Source organism: Cetorhinus maximus, chromosome 22, assembly GCF_964194155.1.
Source record: "Cetorhinus maximus chromosome 22, sCetMax3.hap1.1, whole genome shotgun sequence".
In the NCBI taxonomy this organism is placed as follows: Eukaryota; Metazoa; Chordata; class Chondrichthyes; order Lamniformes; family Cetorhinidae; genus Cetorhinus; species Cetorhinus maximus.
In genome coordinates this window covers 71,094,860-71,112,073 of record NC_135900.1, presented here as the reverse complement: position 1 = coordinate 71,112,073, position 17,214 = coordinate 71,094,860, and the positions used below count along the sequence as shown (strand labels likewise).

The window sequence follows — 17,214 nt, the reverse complement described above, 5'->3', positions numbered from 1 at the left end:
TGTTAATGTAAATTGTTAACACCAGTGAGGGGCACTGAGAGGCATCTGAAACAATTTTTAAAAATTGTCTCCTACTGTTTCACCACAAAACTAATAGCATTTAGTGCAAACAGGTGCAAACTAGCAGGACAGTCAAGCCTATACTAATGAAACAAATTTGATCAACATTTGGATGCTGGTGAAGAAAACTTGCAAGACTGCCAGAAGTTTAAAGGAACGGGCAGTCTAACTCAGCATTCTGTGGCTCCCTGTTACTGTAAGGCAGTGTTGTTCTTAATTGGGTATTTGAGGTATAATAGCACCATTGGAATGGCAAAAAAACTCAAGTCAGTAGGTTCATGTATTTTATTACCAAGTTTAAATCATACAGATCCTGTGATTGCTGTAAGAAAATGTAAAACATGAGAAAAGTCCATTCACTCCATTGAATTCATTCCTCTGTCCTGTGGACTTTATAATGATTGGTATGATTGTCTTTGGAGACGACGAGGATAGATAAAGCAAGCAGCTCTGTAACCCTAATATATATTGTTTCCCCAAATGAGTGAAGCAGCTTTGCTGTAGGACCATTTCATATGCACCATTTCAATGATGATGAATAGAAATTACATTTTGAGTCTTTCAGTATTAAATTTCAAGTCAAAAATATTAGTATTTTTAATGGAAGGTATTAAGTTTTAATGTAATATTGGATCTAACATCATTATAGTGAATAAACTCCATGGTGCATCAGAAATATTAGATCTTGGGTCAAACCTGATTGTCACCTTATTGCTTTGAAGTGAGCTGTATTGCAATAAGACCTTGACTTGTTTGGAGAGAAACCTGGGTGAAGGATCGGACCCATAATGCAGGTATCACCAAAATTGGAAAGAGTGGAAGAAAAGAAAAGGTAAGTCGAGGATTTAAAGCCAAACTTGGGTTTTAAAAACCTGTGAGATTGCAGGAAGAAAAGATCACAGGGATGTAAGGAATTTGAGTAACAATCTTGATTTCAGCATAGTGGAGATCGTAGGAAAGAGAATGAGTATTCAGGACAGTGTACTGAGGAACTTAGGAATAACAAGACAGGAAAGCTACGATAAAATAGCTATGAAAAAATAGAAAGGTGGCTGTACAGAGGAGAAAGAAATTGCGTATCATATGATCACTTTTCCTTTGTATTCTGTTCATGAGTATGAGAGATATTTACAACTCCTCATTGATATGGAAATGGTATTTGATTTTAGAAAATGCTTGGCTGGTTACTTCCAAGCTTGGAGGTAAATGTTATGCAGCCCAGTACAATAATCTAACAGCTATTGTTAAGTTCCATTTCTGGAAGCAATTCTTGCTTTGGTTTCATACCATTTCTGTGGTGATCCACAGAAAAGCCATTGTGCAAAAGAGTGCAAATCACATTTCGAACATTGTCCATTCGTCCTGAATTGACCAGAGCTGGTTGACACACTCGTCCTCCCTTCGGTCCTTTCCTGTTTTACATTCCACTTTGCTTCCCAAGTCTCAGGGTGAGGGGTATTTTTCTGATTCGTCAGGCCTCAGTTTTCCTACTTTATTTACACAAATAAGGATAAGGGTGAGGAACCAGAGACTCCAGCCCACAGCAGCAGCAATCCAGCAGTATTCATCCACCCCGAGCTGGCAGCATGTCTTTGCTGTTGTGCACATATCCTGACCATTCTGAAGACCTGTGGGGAGATAAAAGGTCTCTTTTTTATTTTTAAAAATTCCCTTTTTAAAAATTAAAATTTGGGCAACCTGACCCAAACCCAGCCGCTTCCAGTTTTAACAGACCCATACCACCATGGGTTACAAATCTAGTCTCTGGATTATTTTAAGGATATTTTAATGCCCTTAAAAATATTTTAAGGAGGCTGCATGCCTCCATTTTGAATTAAGATTTATTTTTAACACCTTAGGAAACCTGGTAGCTGAAGGAAGGGGTGAAGGATCGAATAGAACAAGTAAGTTTCTTTACAGCACTGCTTGTAGGCCAGGAAAAGCAGGAATGCTTCGCCCCAGCTGCACAAGTAAACCCAGAAGAATCCACCCTAGCCTCTTGTTCGACCTTCCTCCCCACCTCAGTCCTACTGCAGTCTCTCAAGTTCCCCCTGTGATATTGTTGGAAACTAGAGAGAGTTTTAAGTAATTATATTTGTAGTTGTGGGTGTTAGAAACAAGATATAGCTTTAAGTTTAATTTATATGTTTTATTTGTGGGTTAAAAGTGTCGGGTCTAGTTTCATTAAGAGTTTTCTCTGGGAGAACGTTGCCTGCAAGCCTGTGGGTTTGTTTGTGTATCTGCATTTTAATAAGGTTTTGCAACTCTTAAAGTTGTTAAGAAAAGTTAAAACAAAGTTTTTTTTAAAAACTGGGCCATTGCCTAGCAACAGGAAGCCCAAACAGAGACAGAGAGAGAAACAGGAAAGCAGTTTGACTTCAGTTGGTCTGTGGATACCACAGGGTGTGGAAACGGGACAGGAGAGGGAATTGCCAAGAACAGATTTCCCAGAAGAATAGAAGGAAGTCCCAGAAACCAGGGAGTGGGGCCAAAAGAAAGTCCCAAGGTGACAGCTAAGTGAAGGAACAGGGAGAGGGAATCTGGAACAGATCCTGTTCAGTGGAATTAAAAGTAAGGAGCAGAGGGAAAGACTCTGAATTAAAGAGAGAAAGCTGCGGGTGGGCTTGTGAGAAGCCAGAAGATCAGAGGAAACAGCTAAAGGTTGGTGACTCCTTTCCATGGGCATATGAAGCAGTGGCATTCTGTTGGCATGGCTGAGTATCTGAGAGAGTGTGCGTGGAAGGCGAAGCTTGAATGCACGTGGCGATCCAGGGAAGAGGAACGTTGGAAAGAGATCAAAATCCTGGAGGTGGACATCTGTGGAAGGCGTCTGAGAGAAATTGTCCTTTGGGAGAAAATTCCAAAGCGAGTTCTTCGAGAGTAGAGATTGGAAACCATTGTGTGAAAGATGGAATTCAGTGAGACAGGTTGACTCACGTTGTGACAAGCATCTGGGCTGAGGTCGGGGGCGGGATTGGGTGGAGGGAGATGATGAGAGAACAATAGCATCTGTTTGGGGTGACATATGTCACTTGGTTTCAGAGAGTGGTGTGTCTGACCACAGGTCACCTATTGATTTACATGGACTGTGTACTTACTATGAACATTTGAGTATAAGATAGCTTTGATAACTTGTGTTATCCTTATATCTGTAAAGGTATAGTTGTGGGTGAAGGAGTATTGTAATATAGTTCATCTTGTTTAATAAATGTTTTATTCTTTTGTTAAAAGTAGATCAGCAGACTCTGACTCTGTTCAGTAGCCACTATGAAGATGGATACTATTTTTGAAACATTTTTGGGAATATGGTGGTATTCTGTAAAGAAGGCTGTGAGAGCTGTGTGTGTGTCAAATTAAACTAGGGAAAGGTTAGTAAAGACAACTTGACTGCGGGAGCAGAAAGTTAAAGGTGCTAAATGCATGTATTTGTAATGAGAGGCAATGGGGAAGTTGAATGTACAAGTAAATAGGTGGGTTTTAAAATTTGCATTAGGTAAAAAGCAGGGACTTGACTTTACAGTTGTCAAATTTCAAAGGGAGCTTACAACTGACAGACTTTTACAACTTACAAAGGTTTCATGGGTAAGGTTATTAAATTTTATTTTACCCGAAAGTGAAGGCAATGGGAAAACATGAAATATTTTTATATTTTGGAAAAATTGGGTTCAAAGAGGTGCTTAGAACGACAGAGTCTTAAGATCAAAGGTGAAAAGGATATTTAAGGAAAGATGTTTAGTTAAGCTGAGGTGGCTACGTGGGGGAGATGTCCTGAGGCCAGCTCTACTCTGAGAAAAGCTGTGAATTTGAAGCAGCTACCCAGCTTCAAGTCAGAAAAGTCTTTGTTTTTAGAAAGCATTCTGTTTCTGAACTTCCTTCGGTTCCACAGCAGAGGGGAAGAGATGAGCAGTCGTGAGGTCTACTTTATTAAAATAGCAGCAGTTTTTTGCCTTGGGTAATATTACTGGATTTTTTATGGTTAAAAATCTATAAAGGAGCTGTTGTCAAGTAGTTTACTTGTGTGAAACAAAAATAAAAATACCTGGAAAAACTCAGCAGGTCTGGCAGCATCTTGACCAAGTGGGTTTTTGGGGGGGAATGTTTTGTAAGACTGTGTGTAATTTTAATCTTGTGTGTTTAAGTTTTTTTTTTCCTGTTAATAAATCTTCTAATTTTGAAATCCTAGAAGTGTCACTGGGATTCTATGTTTCTGGGATCAGTAGTTTTCAACTTATTTTAAAAGTGCATTAAAAAATTATGATCAGTAAGACAAATCCTTCTGGGATTTGGCTTGCTCAGCGAATAACATTGGCTACGGTCGTAACACTGCCCTCCATGTTTCCAAACAACAAATAAAAGTTAGGATCTATCAAGCTGGGTTCCACCCTGACATCTGACTTGTCCAGTAGTAACATCAGCTGGGACCATAACAATATGCTCTGATTCTCCACACTCAGTGATCTGTCCAATCGCCCTGTAGTCTGTCTGCCCTGCTCCCCAACCTGCCCAGACCCTTCCCCCAAAGATCAAGGACCATGAAAGACTTAGTAAACAAGAGATATGTTAAACCCTCCTGATTTGCAGCACTTCTTTTGCTGGAAAGTTTCTCTTGAAATGTGTTTGTGTTGTTTCCTTATCATGTCAGATCCACACCCTTAAAAACAAACCTCAAATGAGAAAAGAAAATTTGTAAAATATTGTCGAAGATCAATTTGCACTTTAGCAACCAAGGTCATCTTATTAACGACTAAGAATGACGAACATGCGAACAAGGAGCAGGAGTAAGCCATTCAACTCCTCGAGCCTGCTCCGCCATTTAATAAGATCATGGCTGATCTGATAGTAACCTGAAATCTGCACCCCACCTACCCCCAATAACCTATCACCCACTTGTTTACCAAGAATCTATCCTCCACTGCCTTAAAAATATTCAAAGACTCTGCTTCCACCACCTTTTCAAGAAGAGAGTTCCAAAGACTCACGACCCTCTGAGTGAAAAAATTTCACCTCATCTCTGTTTTAAATAGTGACCCCTGGTTCTAGGTTCTCCCACAAGAGGAAACATCCTCTTCATATCCACCCTGTCAAGACCCCTCAGGATCTTATGTTTCAATCAAGTCGCCTCTTACTCTTCTAAACTCCAGCGGATACAAGCCTAGCCTGCCAACCTTTCCTTAAGACAACCCACCCATTTCAGGTATTAGTCTGGTAAACCTTCTCCAAACTGTTTCCAACGCATAACAAAATGGGAAGCATTTGGCTGAGAGGGAGGGTTGACGGGCTAGAATGGAGTAATAATAAACTGCAGAATACAAGTAAAGTAACTGTAGAATGGTACACTACAGAAGGAAACTATTTAGCCCATCAAGTTTGGATCAGCACTTTTGAAGGATAATCGAGTCAGTCTTTTCCCATTTCCTGACAATTATTCTTCCTTCAAGTATTTATCCAAATCCCTTTTGAAGGCTACTCTTCAATCTGTTTCCACCTCCCTACCAGGTAGCACATTCCAAATCCTAATCATTCGCAGTTTTCCTCATTTGTATTTGGTTATTTTGCTAATCACAAATCCGTGCTCCCTTGGTAATTGACACTTCAGCCACTGGAAACAGTTTCTCTTTGTTTACTCTCTCAAAAAAACCTTGTGATTTCACACATTTCTATCGAATCTCTTCTTAGCCTTTTCTGCCCTAAAGAGAACAACCCCAGCTTCTCTAGTTTCTACGCATAACTGAAATCCCTCATCTTTGGAACCATTTTACCAAATTTCTTCTGTACTTTCTCCAAAATTGTGGTCCCAAGAATGGAACATGATATTCCAACCTGGGGTCAAGCTGAACTCAAGTTTTTATTGGGTTCGCATAACTTCCATGTTTTTGTACTCTATGCCTCTATTCATAAAATCCAAGTTTCTGTAAGTTTGCTTAACTGAGCGCAAAAGAGAAATGGTGGAAATTCTCAGCAAGTTTGGCAGCACCTGCAGAGAGAGAAACAGAGTTAACATTTCAGGTTGATAATCTTTTGCCAAGGATTTCTACTTGTTACTACAATTCTACAAGTCTTTGCTTTCCATAGTTATTTCATATTGCTAAAGTTTACAGGAAGTGGGCTGTGGCTGAAAGACGTGGTCCTGACTTTGAGGCTTCTGCACAAACCAATGCCAAAGATGGATGTCATATAGGCATTTCCCTTGAATTACAGCATGTCTGGGAGAATGAACAGAGGGCACTCAGGATAAGCTGTTCAAAGATGGAGGAGGGGGAAAGTAAGAAGGGTGCATACTTACACCATCTACAGTTTCTAAATTAGAAGAGATTGTGGAATGAAGAGGAAGTGAGATATGAGAAGGAGGATCAGAAATGAGGGTGCTGCCATTTTCTATTATAAACTCCCACCCCTTGTCTTGGCTTCAACAATGGCTGCTCCAATGATGGCAAGCACAGTCTTCCCAATGGGGTAAAGACATGCATTTGCTCCTGCCCCTCCCCCTCCCCCTCATTATGTGAGAGGGAAGTGTGTTAGTGAATATGGTGCAATCTGCTTATGTGATGTAGCTAGCTATCATGGTTTAATAACTGGCAGTCTGTACAGGCAGCAAGGTGTAGATGTGAGACTTGCAGCAGTGTTAAGTGTATGAGGGTGAGGTGAAGCTATGAAAATTAAGTATGTGTTGCTTTGATGAGGTGTCTGAGGCTAGTGATGCAGTTGATGGATTATGGCATTTGAAGATGCATTCACTATCCAGATTCTTAGGTCTTGACTCTTAGTATTGACCATAATCTTGTCCCACTGCCTTCTGAGAGTTTGTCTGGAGGGCTTCCTAGCCCCCTGTGGGTAGAGCATTTCTCTGCACCTTTGTACCCCCTCAATCAAGGCCAGCATTGGGCATCAAAAAATCTTGGAACCTGCTCGCTCCCATATTGTGCAATTCTTGTGTGTTTCCTAGTCAGAATCAGTTGTTTAGTTGTAGAGTTTAAAAGGTTAATCAGGAGAAATAAATTAGAACATGAGAGGAAGCTAGCTAGAAATATAAAAACAGATAGCAAGAGTTTCTACAGATACTTAAAAAGGAAAAGAGTAAGTAAAGTGAGTGTTGGTCCTCTAGAGAGTGAGAGTGGGGAGTTAATAGTAAATAATAAGGAAATGTCAGAAGAAATGAATAAATATTTTGTTTCTGTGTTCACTATAAGAGGATACAAAGAACTTTCCAGTAATAGTGCAAATCAGGAGGAGAATGGGAGAAAGGAACTTGGTGAAATTGAAATCACTAGGGAAATGGTGCTGAGCAAATTGATGGAGCTGTGGGCTGGCAAGTCTCCGGGTCCTGATGGACTACATCCTAGGGTCTTAAAAGAGGTGGCTAATGAGGTAGTCGATGTGCTGGTTGATTTTCCAAAATTCGCTAGATTCTGGAATGGTTCCATCAGATTGGAAAGTAGCAAATATAATCCCTCTATTTACGAAGGGAGGGAGGCAGAAAACAGGAAACTATCGGCCAGTTAGCTAGATGTCTGTCGTGGGGAAGTTATTAGAATCAATCATTAAGAAGGTCGTAGCTGGGCACTTAGAAGAGCTCAGGGCAATCGGGAAGAGTCAGCATGGTTTTGTGAAAGGAAACTCTTGTTTAACCAATTTATTGGAGTTTTTGAAGGAGTAACATGTGCAGTGGATAAAGGGGAGCCTGTAGACGTACTGTACTTGGATTTCCAGAAAGCATTTGATAAGGTGCCATATCAAAGATTATTACAGAAAATAAAAGCGCATGGTATAATGGGTAATATATTAGCATGGATAGAAGATTGGCTGGTTGGCAGAAAGCAGAGAGTATGCATAAATGGGTCTTTTTCTGATTGGCAGCATGTGACAAGTGGAGTCCCACAGGGGTCTGTACTGGGGCCTCAACTTTTATTGATTTACATCAATGACTTAGATGAAGGGAGTGAAGACATGGTAGCTAAATTTGCAGATGACACAAAGAGAGGCAGGAAAGTATATTGTGAAGAGGACATGAGGTTGCAGATAGATATAGATAGATTGAGCAAATGGGCAAAGATGTGGCAAATGGAGTTTAATGTGGGAAAATGTGAAGTTCACTTTGGCAGGAAGAACAAAAAAGCAGAGTACTACTTAAATGGAGAACGGCTGCATATTTCTGAGGTGCAGAGGGATCCATGTGTTCTAGTGCATGAGTCACAAAAAGTTAGTATGCAGTACAGCAAGTAATTAAGGAGGCTAATAGAATGCTGTATTTTACAAGAGGGATTGAACATAGAAGTAAGGATGATATGATTCATTATACGGGGCATTGGTGAGACCGCACCTCAAATACTGTGAGCAGTTTTGATCTCCTTATTTAAGGAAGGATGTAAATGCATTGGAGGTGGTTCAAAGGATGTTTACTAGATTGATACCTGGAATGAGTGGGCTGTCTATTGAGGAAAGGTTGGACAGACTGGGCTTGTTTCCACTGGAGTTTAGAAGAGTGAGGGGTGATTTGATTGAAGTATATAAGATCCTGAATGGACTTGACAAGGTGGATGTGGAAAGGATGTTTCCTCTTGTGGGTGAGCCCAGAACTAGGGGGGCACTGTTTTAAAATTAGGGGTCACCCTTTTAGGACAGTGATGAGGAGAATTTTTTTTCCCTGAGGGTTGTGTGACTTTGGAATTCTCTGCCTCAGAAGGTGGTGGAGGCGGGGCCATTGAAATATTTTTAAGGCATAGGTAGATCAATTCTTATTAGGCAAGGGAATCAAAGATTATCGGGGGTAGATGGGAATATGGAAATCGAAACACAAGAAGATCAGCCATGATCTTATTGAATGGTGGAGCAGGCTTGAGGGGCCGAATGGTCTACTCCTGTTCCTATTTCTTATGTAGAATGACTGCTCTGGACACAATGTGCTTTGCATTTAAGAGGGGCAGTGTGGTTTTTAGTAGCGTAGGCTAATTTGTGATGGAGAAAGGAATCGAAGGATATTCTGAAGATGTTAAATGAAGTAGGGTAGAAGGAGACTCGTATGAGGCATAAACAGCAATGGACATCAAATGGGTTAGGAGCTGGTCTTTCTAAACATATTTTGGTACAGTTTAAAGAAATGCCCCTAGGAGCACAAGCCAGAGGGCTATTTCCCTTCTCTTGCATAACTAAAACTAGTACCCACATGCCAATAGCAACAACAACAATTTATATTTATATAGAGCCTTTATTTAACAAAACTTCCCAAGGGGCATTATAAAACAAAATATGACAATCATGGGCTGGAATTTTCCAGCCCCTCACACCGGCGGTATCTTCCGGTCCCACCGATGTGAACAGAGATTTCAATGGCTCGCCGGTCCCGATGCCGGGGAACCTGCCATGGGGGGGTGGAAAATTCCAGCCATGGTGTATTGCTGCAGTTAGTTCCTAGAATTTAAACTTGATAACGTTAGGAATGCAGCTAACCAAGAGAGACTTGAGTGTCTGCAATCAGCCAAACTCTCTGTTATAAACAATGTCTGTAGAATTACTGCAGGAGGAAAACTTGCTGTTAAAGATATTCTAACTGGTGCATCAGCGTACCACTGCCATGCTGTCCATTCTACCAGATAAACTCCTCTGGATATCAAGAGGCTCATGTTACCAGAAGATATAAAAAGTGCCAAAAACACAGTGTTACAGGAGTGGCTGGAACATTATTTCAACCTTGGTGCAATTTGCATTATTTCAAAAGATAGCAATGGCAAAATGCGGTGTGTTAAGATTACCAATAATAAATTTAAAATCATATACAGTAATGCTGTAATGCTGCCGTGCCCATTAAAAAAAGTCATATTTGTGCTTTTTAATAAAAGGTCTATTGATTTAGCACTTCTCTCCAATGCTTGACTCTACACTTTGACAGGTACTTTGATGCTGTAACTGGCTTTAAACAACATTCCATGGAGTAACGTATGAAAATGGGAAGTATGCTTGATTTTAATGTACAGTTATTGGGAAGGGAAATTTTCAACATGTTTATTTCCAATTTCGCTGTCAGAGTTGTATCGACTGTCAGATATACACACTGCCTGGAGCAGCCACCAGCTGCGCCTGATATTTCTTTCCACTGCCTTCAGCTGATTTGTTACTACCAGTTTCCCACCTCCACCAAAGTGAAAATTACTCTTAATGAAATCATAAACATTTTTTAGAATTGGAGTAAGCCATTCAGCCTTTAAGCCTCTATTTTACTAACCAACATCACTGAAATAGATTATCTGGTCATTATCACATCATTGTTTGAGGCCTCACTGTGGCAAAGTGATGGCTGCATTTCCTACATTACAGCAACTAATGCACTTCAGAAGTAGTGTAAAGTGTTTTTATAACGTCCTGAAGTCATGAAAGGCTCCATATAAATCCAAGTCTTTATTTCCAACTTCCAAGTTCTTATGCCACTTCTGCATAAGTATGCACCCCTAAATAGCTTTGCACTGGCATAATAACTGTACCCCCAAGACCAGCTTGTCAATTAATGTCTGCCAAACTCTATGGTGAATATTTGAGATAGTTATAGTCCCTGCCTTCACATCACCTGACCCCTTAAGGCATGCTAATATCCTGACAGATATTCCAGAGCATTATTCATCTGATTGCTGACATACTTCATATATTTTAATCTGCTGCTGTTTAATCTTTTTAAATGCAAAATGACCCATTTGCTTCACCTACAACAGGTGAGGTGGGGAGATAAGGTGTGCAATTTCCTCTAAATTGTAAATCTGTTCACAATGAACAAGTTTACAATTTTATTTCAGTTAATGTGTACAGAAATCCTTTTGGTCAGTATTTTATGTTAAAACTCGTGTTGCATTCTGCCCCTGGTCATACTCACGTTGTTCGCATCGATCCATGCTGTGTCCCCTGGACTCTGTTAATTTGAAGTTGCTGTCGAGTGAAGTTACCACTTGTTCTGAAAAAAAGAAAACGATACTCCTCCAGTTTCTTCAAAATTGATTAAAAGCTGTTGATAAAAACGACATCAGAAACTTTTGCAGGTTAACAGAGCCTGAACGCTTACCAGCTGTAGCTGAAGCCCAGCCTAGACAGAGCAGAACCAAACAAACAATGCAGCAGCTCACAGATTTGAGATCCATGATTTAGCAGAGGCGAGAAGTCAGCTTCAGTCTTTCTCAAGACAGTCCCTTATCTTGCTCTGTGCTCAACAATATCTCCTTTAAAGCTTCAGTGGAAAAAAACTTAATGTTCAGTCTGTGATTTAGCCACACCTGCATTCTGTCAAAGTAACCTTTCCCTGTTTAGCACTAACTGGAAAAGGGTAATTGATTGCAGTCAAGCGAGACCATAATGTTGTCAGAGGTTGCGTAATTGGGGAATGAGTTAAGGCAATTAACACAGCATTGAAAGAACTCAGTGGTTAGCTATACTTTTCTCCTTCCATGCTCTGCTGTATTTCTTCAGTATCACATTGCCTCCCATAGACCTGCATTATTTAAGTTACCTGTTGTTCAAAAAAAACAAAGAACTTGGGTCTCAAAATGCCCCAAGTCAGTTGCAGAAAACAAAGCACTTTTTGGCAGTTGCAGTTGTAATGTAGGAAACATGGCAGCCAATTTGCTCACAGCAAGGTCCCACTACGACAATGCAGTAATAACTAGACAACCTGTTTTACTGATGTTGGTTAAGGGTTAAACATTGGTCAGGGCATGAGGAAGAACACCCCTGCTCTGCTGTAAACTGCTGTGGGATTTTCTTTTTGTTCGCCCAAGAGGGCAGTCAGGATTTGGGTTTAATACCTCATCTGAGAACCAGCACCTCTGGAAGTGCAGCACTCTCTTAAGTACCACACTGAAATGTCAGCCTAGATTATGTGTCCAGGCCTTTGGAGTGTGAGTTGTGCCGACAACCTTTTGAATTGAGGTGAGAGTGCTACTACTAAACCATGTATGACACCAAAAGGACATTTTTTTCTTCAATGAAAACGGAATATGCTGGAAATACTCAGCAGACCATGTAGCAACTGTGGAGAGAGAAACAGAATTAATAGTTCAGATCTGTGATCTTTCATCAGCATTCAGAAAAAAATTAGAGTTATAATGGATTTTGAGCAAGTGAAGTTGGAGCAGGCGGTGGTTGATAGGAAACGGAACAAAAGGGAAGAACTGCGGTGGGATGGAGGGCAGGAGGAATTAAATAGCAAAAGGTTTTATGGTACAAGATCAAAGGGAGTGATAATGGAACAAGAAAAGATGTGTTTTAGAGGATCTATGAATGGGTAAGATCCTGAAGAGGTGCCACCTGAAAGCAAAGAAAGGAAATAAGAGGGAAACGAGGACAAAAACAAACTAGTCAAGGAAAAGGAAACAAAATAGGGGCAGTGGTTACGATCTAAAATCATTGAACTCAATGTGAAGTCTAGCTGAAAGACGAGGTTCTGTTCAAGTTTGTGCTGAGCTTCAATGTAACACAGCAGGCAAAGGACAGAGCGGGAGCAAGTGGAGATAAAAATGACAGGCGACTGGAAGTTCAGATCATGCTTGTGGATTGAAAGAGGTGTTCTGCATAGAGGCCACCCATTCTGCATTCGGTCCCCCAATGTCGAAGAGCCTACATTGTGAGCAGCAAATATGGTATATTAAATTGAAAGTATGAGTAACTGGAAGTATGAGTCCCCCTGCACGCGAAGGAGTATTTACGGCCTTGGATGGTGAGAAGGGAGGAGGTAAAAGGGCAGGTGTTACATCTTCTGTGCTTGCATGGAAAGGTGCTGTTGGAAAGAGAGGGGTGTTGGGGTAACTGAAGCAAGGACCAGTGCAGAGGGAACAGTACCTTTGGAAAGCTGAAAGGGGAGGGGAGAGTAAGATTGTTTGGTGGTGACATCGTGCTAGGGGTGGTGGAAATTTGCAGAGGATGATTATTTGCATATAGAGATTGGTGAGATGCAAGGTGAGAACAAGGAGAACTCTATCATGTTTGTGGAAGAGAGGGAAAGGGGTAAGGACAGAAGTGCATGAACTAAAACATAGTCAAGGGTCCTGTTGACTGTGGTGGGGGGGGTTTGTTGGTTGCAGTAAAATGAAAACATATTGGAAGTACTAGTATGGAAGGTTGCATCGCTCTATCAGATCCAATGGAGACTGAGAAACTGGGAGAATGGAAAAAAATCCTCACAGGAAGTAGGGTGTGAGGAAGTGTAGTCAAGGTAGCTGTAGCACTAATTAGGCTAACTAGTGAATATTGGCTGATAGCCTGTTTCCAGAAATGGAGACACAGAAATCCAGGAAGGGAAGGAAAGAGTTGGAAATAGATCACATGAAAGCAAGAGAAGAGTGGAGATTAGAAATGAAGTCAATGAAATTTTCAAGTTCAAGGCAAGACCAGGAGAACTGATGGAGGTCAATGTACCAGAAATTGAGGTAGGGAACGTGAGTAGGACTGGGACGAAGAATGTTTCACGTATCCTACATAAAGGCCAGTATAGCTAGGACCCATGTGGATGATGCGAGTAGAGTTAAAGAAGAAGTTGTTCAATGTGAGAACAAGTTCAGTCAGATGAAAGAGGGTAGTGGTGGATGGGGATTGGCCAGGCCTTTGATCAAGGAGGCGGAGAATTCTCAGGTATAGAAGTCTTGACAAATTAGACATCCATCGTTAAAATGAGATGCTTGGTGCCAGGAAACTGGTAAGCGTTAAAGTGACAGAGTGCATCGGAAGAGACATGGATGGACATAGGGAGCAAAGGGAGAAAAGATGGAGTTGAGTTGGAAGAAATCAGTTCAGTCAGGCAGGAACATGCTGAAACAATGGGTCTACCAGGGCAGTTTACGGATCTTGAAGGAGGTAGAAGTGGGCTGTTTGGTTCGGGAGTCTATAAGATTGGAGGCCACAGAGGGAAAATCTCCGGAGGAGATGAGGTCAGTGACGGTCCTGGAAACAATGGCTTGATGTTTGGTGATGGAATCATATTCCATTTGGTGGGTTAGGGAGGAATGGGTAGCAGGAAGTGACAGAGTCAACATTCAGCCTCTGCTAAGCAGAGCACAGTATGCCAGATGATAACAGCACTATCTTTGTGAGCAGGTTTGATGACGATGTTAGAGTTGGACAGGAGAGAACAGAGTGCTGCAAGTTCAGAGGAAAATAGGTTAGAGTGAGTGAGGGAGCAGAAAAAATTGAGATGACCAATGTTACGGTGGTAGTTAAGAACATAAGAAATAGGAGCAGGAGTAGGCCATTCCTCCCCATGCCCACTCCCTCCCCAGAGCCCGCTCTTGCATTCAATGAGATCATGGCTGATCTGCTACCTCAACACCATTTTCCTGCACTATCCCAATATCCCTTGATGTTTTTAATATGTAAAAATCTATCTATCTCAGTCTTGAACTTACTCAATGAAAGAGCCTTCACAGCCCTCTGGGGCAGAGAATTCCAAAGATTCACCACCCTCTGAGTGAAGAAATTCCTCATCTCAGCCCCAAATGGCCTGCCCTTATTCTAAGACTGTGTCCCCTGGCCCTAGACCATCCCAGTCAAGGGAAACATTCTCCCGACATCCACCTTGTCGAGCCCTAAGAGAATTTTGTATGTTTGAATGAGATCACCTCTCATTCTTCTAAACTCCAGAGAATAAAGGCCCAGTCTATTTAATCTTTCCTCATAGGAAAATCCCAGGAATTAATTTAGTGAACCTTCGTTGCATTCCCTCTATGGCAAGAATATCTTTCCTTAGGTGAGGAGACCAAAGCTGCACACGATACTCCAGGTGCAGTCTCCACGAGGCTGTATATAATTGTAGTAAGACATCTTTACTCCTATATTCAAATTCTCTTGTAATAAAATGAAAAAGCCTAGAAAGAGTAAATGGTCAGAAGGAGGGGTCCAGGTGGAGGTAGAACACTGGAGACAAGTAAAAAAGGTCCCCTGTGGGGTGGGAGGCAATTCCTGTGTGCGGGAAGCAAAGGGGACAGATGAAGAACTCAGCATTGTGCTGAGCTCAAAATTCATAGAGGTCGGGACACAAGGGGAAGAAGCTGAGCCCTCTCCTAAGGACAGATTATAGCAAGGACTGGTCTTTACAGAGACAACATCAAGAAAAGTACAGAGAACATCAGAAGCTACTATATGTTGGTCTTGGATGTTGGGGTGGGTTCTTGAGTAATCCATTGCATCTGTCATTTATTCTGGTGCAGTGTGTTTGACCACAGTTCATCTGCTAATTCACATGTACCTTATACTTATCCTGAATGTTAGGCCTGAATTTTTTGCTTGTCGGGTGCGCGCGATTGGCGGGCCCAGGAGTGGATGGGAAACGGGCCCCTGATCACGATCGGTGCCTGACCACTATTTCATGCTGGCTGGCCACGAACGGGCAGCCAGCGTGAAAAGCACACTGAGAAAGGCTCAGCAGAGCCAGTGGGGGCGGGCACCGACTTCACTGCAGTTGCCTGGTGAGCGCTTCCAGTGAGCCCTGGGAAGGCAGACAGCTGTCCCAGGGAGCTGCGACCTCCACAGAATAAATGAGACAACAAAAATGCTGCAAAATATGTCCATGCTGCACAATCAAGCACCTGAAAGTATACCACATAAAAAAAACCTAGTCCCCAGATATCTCTTATTTTATTTCCCCATGGAGAGTTCATCTTGCCTTGGATTGAGGTTTGAGCAAAAATGTAAAGGCTGCAAGGCCAATTGGCCCATCCGCCAACCGTAAAAGTGGACAGGCCACGAAAAGTCACTTTCAATTGCCTCCTTAATGAGCTTAATTGTTGGCGGGCGCACTTCCGACTGCCGCCCGCACCCACCGAGCGAGATATTGGGCGATGACCTCGGGACGCTCGCCCGACGTCATCTCGCACTATTTTGCGGCTGGATGGGTCAGGCACACGCCTGCCCGCAGACTGTAAAATTCTAGCCATAATGGTATAAGATACATATCGTAAATTGTTTTATCTTTCTGAACTTATATAGTAAAGGTTGTATCTGTTTGTTTAAAACCCGTGGAATCTCATGGCTCCCTTTCAAAAGCAGGTGTTTTGAATCTCGACCTTTATTTACTTTAAACAAACTGCTATTAGTCCCTGACCGGACCTTCCCCATGTCTCAGGGCCTGGCCAAGGATCGTAACAATAGGCAAAATGGAAATAAAAATTTAGTAGTAGAGATTAACTGGCAATTATAGAAGGATACAGATGGATTATTTGAGTGGTACTTTTTTTTCCTTCTTTCCTATGGCTTTCGGAGCAGAAGCTGTAGATGCACAGTTTTAATGTCAAGTTCCCTAACCAGTCCAATGCCCTGCTGGAGAGCAAGTAAAACTCCAGGATGTCACCCCCTCAAACTTGAGTCAGGGGAAAGATGTTATTATGTGCTCCATGGCTTGACCAGGATTTCCGCAGTCACAGCTAGGTGAGGATTTCAGGTGCCAATTGTACATCAGGTGGTCACGTTGGCCATGTCCAGTTCATATTCCATTGAGGGTTGATCACATGCTCTTGAGATTGAAGCCTTGTTGTTCAGATGTTGGGTCAGAGACAATGTGTTTATTTGGGAAGGTGTTTTCACTGCCCAGATATCATCAATGTTATGGAGTTGGACATATTCAATTTGTGTCCATAGGAGGTTTCATAGAGCCATGTGGCGAGTTTGAGGGGTCTTGAAGGTCTCTATGTATAGGGAGGTCCAAGTTGCTGCGTCCTGTCGAATGGAGGGAGGAGCAGTATTTGAGAGGCCTGGTAACCACTGAACTGGAATTGGGTACTGTTGCCATGTAACTGAAGTAAACTGTGATCCCATGTTCAATTCCTTGTCGCACCCAGGATAGAAGCTAAAGAGCTACATTTGGTGTTCATGCATTTTATTAGGAAGGAGAAAAAAAAATTAGGCAAGCTTCCTGTTCAGAATGCCCATCTACCAACCCTTGTTGAAAAGAAAAAAATGAATTTGCATTTATATAGCACCCTTCATAGCCTCAGGATGTCCCAAATGGCTTTACAACTAATCAAGTACTTTTGAGGCTTACGGCAGAATTTTTTATTCTGGAGACTAAGTCTGGTGGCGGGCAGGAAAGTTGGCATGATTCCCGCTGGGCAGTGGGGACGGCAGAAAACGTGTGACTTGCTTTTCATCTCATTAATTATGCATCAGCGAGGAGCTTGGTGAATCTCGTGGTGGGGC

At 41.8% G+C, this 17,214-nt stretch overlaps 1 protein-coding gene across 1 annotated transcript; it reads right to left on the bottom strand.

Annotated features, from left to right (window-relative positions):
• Nucleotides 1-331: 331 nt before the first annotated feature.
• On the bottom strand, nucleotides 332-11,352 carry LOC144696382 (transmembrane protein 213-like). Its single transcript, XM_078567592.1, has 3 exons — nucleotides 11,102-11,352; nucleotides 10,916-10,993; nucleotides 332-1,688 (listed from the first exon to the last, which is right to left on the bottom strand). The coding sequence occupies exons 1-3, from the start codon at nucleotides 11,175-11,177 to the stop codon at nucleotides 1,504-1,506; spliced, it is 339 nt and encodes a 112-aa protein (XP_078423718.1). The 5' UTR covers nucleotides 11,178-11,352; the 3' UTR covers nucleotides 332-1,503.
• Nucleotides 11,353-17,214: the final 5,862 nt, after the last annotated feature.

Bases quoted from the DNA above. Each gene is read 5' to 3' on its own strand.
- LOC144696382 (XM_078567592.1), bottom strand. From the start codon at position 11,177: ATGGATCTCAAATCTGTGAGCTGCTGCATTGTTTGTTTGGTTCTGCTC. The intron at 10,994-11,101 runs GTAAGCGTTCAG...TCTTTTTTTCAG, and splicing joins CTGGGCTTCAGCTACAGCTG to AACAAGTGGTAACTTCACTC. The intron at 1,689-10,915 runs GTGAGTATGACC...ATCTCCCCACAG, and splicing joins CATGGATCGATGCGAACAAC to GTCTTCAGAATGGTCAGGAT.